Source organism: Octodon degus, unplaced genomic scaffold, assembly GCF_000260255.1.
Source record: "Octodon degus isolate 3935 unplaced genomic scaffold, OctDeg1.0 scaffold00322, whole genome shotgun sequence".
Classification (NCBI taxonomy): Eukaryota; Metazoa; Chordata; class Mammalia; order Rodentia; family Octodontidae; genus Octodon; species Octodon degus.
Window position 1 is genome coordinate 771,077 of NW_004524898.1, and position 7,997 is coordinate 779,073.

Here is a 7,997-nt window from a genome sequence, read left to right on the forward strand (position 1 = left end):
TGGTCTGGCGTAGAAGGCAGGAGACGTGTGAGGGGCGGCCAAGGAACAGTAAGGGACTCAGGGCGCAGAGGGTCAGGGAAACCAGGAGCACATAGCTGAGGGCCCTGTTGTTGGCCCTGACCACAGGTGTGTGCCGGAACCTCAGGAACACCCCGAGCACCAGGCACGCCAGGCCGGCCAGTGCCAGTGCCACCAAGGTCAGCGCAAGGCCCAGGGGCTCCTCAAAGGCCAGGAAGGTCTCTGTCCTGGGCAGGCAGCGGTCTCTGGCCTGGCTGGAGTACTGCTCCTCAGGGCACCACAGGCAGCTCTTCATGTCTGTGGAGACACAGAACCCGTGTTGGGGGTCCCCTTACACAACAGCAGCTTTGCAGGGGCTCCTTCTGCACCAGGCTCTCTAACAGCAGCTGTTTGTTCCATACCTATGGATTATTTTTAATCACTCCCAAAATGAGGGTGGTATTAGAGCAACAGGCATTAGGAAAAATGCAGGCCATATGTATAATTTTAAACAATCTTCTGTTTTAAAAAAAAAAATTCTTCTGTTTTTATACAAGAAATTGGATGCATGGCCTTTGTGCTAAGCTGTGTTCTAAGTCCATTAATTAGATTTTCTTTTGGCACAGAGTCTCCCAAAGTTATTACACTGAGTAGGCTTACTTGGAAGTTGTAGCCCTTGCTTTATTACAAGTGTTTTGGTCTCCGTCATGACTTTCCAGACTCATTTGTCAAAGTCATGCTCTCCTAATCATAAGGTGTAACTGCAGATAAAAAACTGGACATGAAGGCTGGACATGTGGCACAGCCCTCTAATCTCAGCACTCAGGAGGCTTAGGCAGGAGAATCATTGCAAGTTCATGAGCCATAGCTACACAGTGATCTCAAGACCACCGTGAACTGCATAGCAAGATGCTTTCTTAAAAAAAAAAAAAAAAAAAAAAGAGCTTAAACTAGGCATGAGGTGATAAAATCAATGTTCAGTGAAGTCACTGGCTTGGGCCTAGTCCAACATTCCTAGAATCCACAGAAGGATAAGGGACTCATACCCAGGAAGACATGAGGGAACACTTCCTACAATCAACTGCTATTCAGTACACCTGAACGAGGCCATGTACAAGTCCACATTCCATCTTGCTGACATCAAGATCTCAGACTCCTACCTACAGAGCCAGGAGAAAATGCATTTCTGTGGCATAAGGGGCCAGGGATTTATCACCACGAACCCATGGGAGTGGCTATCACAGAGGATAGGAGGTTAAGCCTGAGGGTCAGAACATGGAGAACTCAGCAGGCTACTAGGCTGTAGGCCCAGCAGAGATGAGAGTGTGCATGAGGGAAGGGTGCCTTGGGTACTCTTCCCACCATAGCTGCCCATGAGCTGCAGGTCAGGACCCGTTTTCCTAATTAAAACTGTGAGAGTGGAAAGTTAGCCAGAGTCCACTGAAAGATCTCAGAGAATGGAGGCCTTATAGCACCCTGTATGAGTGGATAACCCAGGGCAAGTTGCCAGTGCTGCCCAGAACACAACTCGCTACTCACCTCTCTGGTCTGCAAACTGTCCCTCAGGACGGGGCCGGCACTCAAAACAGCAGTGGGGGGCTCCCCGGAGGAGGATCTGGCTGGATCCTGGTTCACAACTGGTGCTACACACAGAGCTGGGCACCTGTGGACGTTCAGTGAAGCCTGAACTCAGGGACCTTCCCATTGCTCTTGGGTCCACTACCTGGAATATCAAGTGCTACCCACACCACATTATACACACATATGCAAATTCTCCCACAGCCCAGTGGGACCTGCACAGCCATGGTCCTCCTTCCCTGCCCAGTCCCACCTCTAAGGACTAGCATAGTGGAAGGCCTGGGTATAGATAAATTGGAGAGAAAGTGAATGGTGTGTTCCTGAAAAGCACATGGAAAGCTTGGTGTAGTAGTACACTCTTGTAATTCCTGCACTCCCAAGGCTCAGGCAGGAGGATTGCCCTGAGTTCAAGGTCAGCCTAGGCTACAGACTGAGACCCTGTCTTACCATCCATAAATTACTGATTTGAGGAGAGGGACAGCAGAGGGAGTGGAAGAAAGATTTATCGATGTATGTAAACAGGATGGTTTGGACAACTGTACTCTGAATTTCTGCTGGCCTATGGAAAGGAGTAAATAATGCTTAATTATTTTGTCTCTGTTTTTTGATTGTACTTTTTCTCTTAATATCTTATACATTTATTTCTTTTGTCTTTCTTCCAATTTTACATGCATATATCTGGTAATATGAATAACTGATTGGTAGACAACACTATGTATTATAATAAATACTGTGAAATTCATATTTGTTAAGTGATGTTCTATATCACTTGTAATTTTTTCTGCTCTAATTCTAGTTTGTATTCTTTTTAAAAAATACAAATATTAAATTCTTTTGGACAGAAAAAGAAATGGCCAACAGAGTGAAGAGACAACACACACAGTGGGGAAAAATTTCAGCTGTTCCTCAGAAAAAATAACTTTATAAGTTCTCAAATAAATAAGACCCTGCACCACATTTAGAGACCCAATCCAAAAATGAGCGTCTATCATGAATAGAAATAGAAAAAGCAACATCACTGATGTTTAATGTCACTTGATCATATGAGAAATGCAGGGTCTGGGAGATGGCTCAATAGAATAAGCGCTTCCCTAGCAAGTGCAAGGGTCTGAGTTCAATCCCCGTTTCCGGAAAAAAAAAAATAGAAAGAAATGCAATTAAAACAATACTGAGACTTTACCTCACTCCAGAAAGAATAGTTATTATCAGGAAACAACCAATAACAAATGCTACTGTGCCACTCTGCCCTGTGCCACTCTGCCTTGGAGCCAATTGAGTATGGACTGGAACCTCCACTAAGTGTGAGCTAAATAAACCTTTCCTTCCTTAATTTTGAATATTGGGTATTTTGCCCCAGCAACAAGTGAAGAGTAACTGAGATGGATGGAAAACCATATTCCCTGCCATCAGACCCCAAATGTAGCAGGAATAAGCTATTCCAGACAGTGTAGACTTCAAACTAAAACTGGTCACTAAAGGACAAAGAACCTGTTATGACAGAGCTAGAAGAGATGGCCCAGCCTGCGATCATCAACACTCAGGAGGCTGAGACAGTAGGATTGCCACAAAATCAAAGTCAGTCTAGGTTACATAGTTCAAGTCCAGCATGAAATACATAGCAAGACTCTGTCTCAACACAAACCAAAACAATGACAAAACCAATCAAAAGAGTGATTACATTGAAAAGAAGAAAACTATACATATTGTTAACGGGTCGAACTCACAGAGACAGAAAATAGCTGTACATATTAATGTGCTGAATACCTATGTCTCAATTTTGTGAAGAAACACTACTTGACATGCAAACATAGACAGAGACCATTACAATCACAATGGGTGATCTCAGTATCACTATTCACAAATAAACCAGTAAACCAGCCAAAATGATAAAAGCAAACAAAACAACAAAATAACATCAAATCAGTTGAACCACACGAGTGAACATCTGAATTTAACAGATACCAACAAAACATTTCACCCAATAGCAGAATATACTCAACATCCACTAACTTCCCTTAAAATATTGCATACTAGTCTGCTTGGACAGACTTAAGTACCTGGTCCACTCTCTTCAGAGGGACTGGCACAAAGCTGCGAGAATGTCTATGGACAAGCCTTCCAGGACTGACTTAGTACAAGGCTTACTCTTCAGAGGAACTGGCACAGAGAAAAATGACAAGGTAAAGAAGCAAAGTGCAATCTCAGGCCATTAACCCACCCAGAACAAATCCAGGAGACATAACTACTTTTGTGTGAACTTGGTATTTGGTGAATGCCAGGATGCAATATAGATAGTAGTTTGTTGTCACAAAATTAAGTATACATATTCCTTAACCTGCTTTCTCCTTCAACAATGTGAGATGTTTGTGTGGCTTGGGACTCACTTAGAATGGGACAAAACTCATGAGCCCTCGGTGCCTATATTAATCCAGTCTTCTCATTGCTTCAGCTCTGATTGATTCAGTACCAAGAAACAAAATTCAATAATATGCTATATACAACAAGCGTTTAAATTTTGTTTCTTGGTGCACATTCCCAGTTTGCTTCTTTTGATTGGTTCATTGAGGCCATTTATGTTAAATAACATCTACAGTCAAATGAAAATTCAAGCACAGCGTACTGGAATTTGTGGAATGCAATGAAGGCAGTTCTCAGAGGAAAATTTATAGCAGTGAACTCACACATTAGGAAAACATGAGAATAAATAAATACCCTAATACTGAGCATCAAGCTTCTATGAAAAGAAAGCAAGGGGCAGGGGAGATAGCTCAGTAGAATAAGTAAGTGTCTGGCAAGTACAGGGTCCTGAGTTCAATCCCCAGTACTGTTAAAAAAAAATAGCTTATTTGGAGCCGGGAGATGGCTCAGTAGAATAAGTGCTTGCCTGGCAAGCACAAGGGACTGAGTTCAATCCCCAGTTCCGCAATAAATTAATTAATTAATAATAAAAATAAGAAGAAAGCAAATGAAGTCCAAATCCCAGGGGCAGGGGAGATAGCTCAGTGGAATAAGCACTTGCCTGGCAAATGCAAGGGCCTGAGTTCAATCCCCAGTTCTGCAAAGAAAAAAGAAAAAACAGATGAATATAAGGCCAGGGAGGGCCGGGGAGATGGCTCAATGGAATAAGCGCTTCCCTGGCAAGTGCAAGGGTTTGAGTTCAATCCCCACTTCCGCAAAAAAAATAAATAAATAAAAAATAAGGCCAGGGAGATGGCTCAGTAGAATAAGTGCTTGCCTGGCAAGTGCAAGGGCCTGAGTTCAATCCCAGCTCTGCAGAAGATAAATAAATAAATAAATATTAAAAAATAAAGCCCAAAGCCCAAAGAAGGCTGGAAATTATAAAGATTAGAACACAAACTAACACAATTGAAGCAAAGCAAACAATGCAGAGAATTAATGAATCAAACAGTTGGTTTTTTGAAAGATTAGATAAAATAGATAAAGCCTTGGACAACCTGATTAAAAAAGAAGAAAAAACTCAAATTCAAGCAATAAGGGGAAAAAAGGGTGAAATTACTACATATCCTCTTGAAATTCAGAAGATAATCAAAGCCTACTTTTAAACTCTTTACTGTCAAACAATGGAAAACACTGAATAAGTGGGCAGAATCCAAGATAGGTATAACTTACCAAAACTGAATCAAGAAGATATAAAAATTCTGGGTTTTTTATTATTTTTAAGTATTTAGCATGGGGTCTTACCACATAGCTCCAACCCATAGTGATCCTCCTGTTTTCAGCCTCCCCAGCACTTGGATTACAACTGTGCACCACCACTCCCACATTCGGTGCTGGCTTAATACACCCAGGGGTAGGGCCAGTGTGGCATATGGTGCTGGGGATCGAACCCCAGTCCCTGCACTTGCCTAAGTAGGCATTTAGTCCTCAGCTATCTCACTGGCCCATAAAAATTCTGAATAACTCATATCAGTCAATGAAATTGATAATGTAAAAAAAAAAATACAAACCTACTGATGGATTCACATCTAAATTGTACAAGAAACTTGGAGATTTGATCCCAACACTACTCAAACTCTTCAACAAAATTGAAAAGGAAACAAATCTCCCTAATTCATTTCTTGAGGCAAGTATTACACTGATACCAAAGCCAGAGACACACCCAACCAAAAAGAGAACTACAGGGCAATCTTCCTCATGAACATATGTGCAAAATCCTCAAAAAGCACTTCCCTGGCAAGCACAAGAGCCTGAGTTCAATCCCTGGTTCCGCCAAAAAAAATCCTCAAAAAAAAAAAAAAACTAATAAATAGAATGCAACAAATCATCAGGGAGACTCTATACCATTACCAGATGGAATTCACCCCAGGAATGCAGGGATGGTTCAATATGTGCAAATCTATAAATGTAACACACCACATCAACACAGCTGAAAGCAAAAACCACATGATCATGTCAGTAGATGCAGAAAAGGCTTTTGGCAAAGTCTAACTCATTCATGATTAAAAACCCTACACAAAAGTGGAATACATGGCCTCTAACTCAACCTGATAAAAACTATCTATGACAATCCAACAGCCAACATCATTCTAAATGGAGAAAAACAGAAAGCTTTTAATCAAAAATCAGTTACAAGACAAGAATAACCACTATGACCTCTTCTATTCTATATACTTCTGGAAACATTAGCCAGTGCCATTACATGAGAGATAAATAAAAGGAATCACGATTAGAAAGAAAGAAGTTAAACTATCATTATTTGCAGATGACATCATACTCTATATAGAAGATCCAAAATATCCACCAATAAATTCCTAAACTTAATAAACCAATTTAGTAGCATAGCAAGATACAAAGACAATGCCCAAAGCATTCCTCTACACAAACAACAAACGCATTGAGACAAAAATGAGAGAAACAACACCCTTCACAATACTTGGGAATTAAACTAATAAAGTAAAAGACCTAAAAAATAAAAAATTAAAATACTCTAAAAAAGAGATGAAAGAGGATTTAAGAGAATGTAAAGATAATCCTTTTTCCTGGATAGGAAGAACCAACATTGTGACAGTTGCCATAATCTCAAATTTTTTATGCAGATTTAATGTAATCCCTATCAGGATACCATCAACATATCTCACAAATCTAGAGCAAATAGCCCTAAAATTCATCTGGAACCAGAAAAGAACTAAAATAGCAAACACCATCCCAGCCCACAAAGGCAGGGCAAGAGGCATTACAACCTTGAAATTATACTACAAAGCTACTGTTAAAAACAGCATGGCATGAAAAAGCTGTGGTATTTTTATACAATAGCGTATTACTCAGCTATAAAGAATAATAAACTGGCAACATTTACATTTAAGTGGATTCCACTTGAAGATACACTTATAAGTGAAATAAACCAGACACATGTGTAAATATCATATAGTCTCCCTAGTATAAGAACTCAAAAGAAGAAATACAAATAGAAAGGTATAACACAATTAAAAGGAAAGTGAGAACTTAAGGATTGGACAACAAAGAGAGGGCAAGGAGAAAAGCTAGGAAACATGACAGGGGCAAAGAGTTACTTTATCAAAAAATCATCTATATTCTTTTTGAAAATATTTCTACTTTCTAGCAGGCAAAACATAAAGTCTAAACTAATAAAGTCAATTAATGATCATTTAGAGAGATTATGACAATTTGAAGCCCACAATTCACGTTCACAAAACAATTAGTTTTGGCAGTTATTAAACATTGCAGAGTTTTTGAACTCACACTTTTTAAAAGAAACAACATTCATTTTTCTTTCTCCCAGAAGAGTCTTAATAATAATAGATATAAACACATAGATATTAAAATAGTAATTATTACATTATTTTGTAAAATTGGAAACTCATTAAAAATAAATGCATTTTTGTTATGTCTGTGTTAACACTATTTTTTTACTTTAGGGTAACTTGGGCTCTTACTTTATTTGCTAGCCAAGGTTTCAAATTTTCTTTTCAAAAAGCAAAACTAGGGAAAATTGTGGGTGTACTATGGAATAACTTCTTAAAATTTTTGAAACTTTAAAAATCAAATACCTGGTTTCTCTTTGAATAGGAATTTAAATATCCATGTAATAATGTCATCTGACATCATTATTTAATGTAATGAGTGATGGCATAATTCCCTACATATACTCAAATTATCCTTCTTCTAATTAGCTTTATTCAGAGGAGTAATAGAAAGGTGGTAGAAAAGCAGAAATTTAAAGAGAGAAGCCTAACTTTTTTCTCTTCATAAAGTTTATAGAAAACTAATACTGCTCCCCAGACCAGTTCAGCCACATCAGAAAGCCTTAAGATTTTTGCCATCCAGTTGTTTTTGGCTTGCTGATAACATGGAGGATGACATAAATATTTAACAACTCTATATTCCAATATTATTCTTTGATTATGTGAGGTAACGAACTAAAGGTGGTCTCTTAGTATTTT

General features: G+C 39.2%; 1 protein-coding gene across 1 annotated transcript in view; it reads right to left on the bottom strand.

The window, feature by feature from the left end:
* The window catches only part of LOC101591914 (vomeronasal type-2 receptor 1-like), a 22,948-nt gene that overhangs the window by 585 nt on the left and 14,366 nt on the right, over nt 1–7,997 (bottom strand). Inside the window, 3 exon segments of the mRNA XM_023708036.1 lie at nt 1–6; nt 8–315; nt 1,537–1,720. The exon segment at nt 1–6 is cut by the window's left edge and continues 585 nt beyond it. Of these exon segments, the coding sequence (XP_023563804.1) occupies nt 1–6; nt 8–315; nt 1,537–1,720 (498 nt within the window).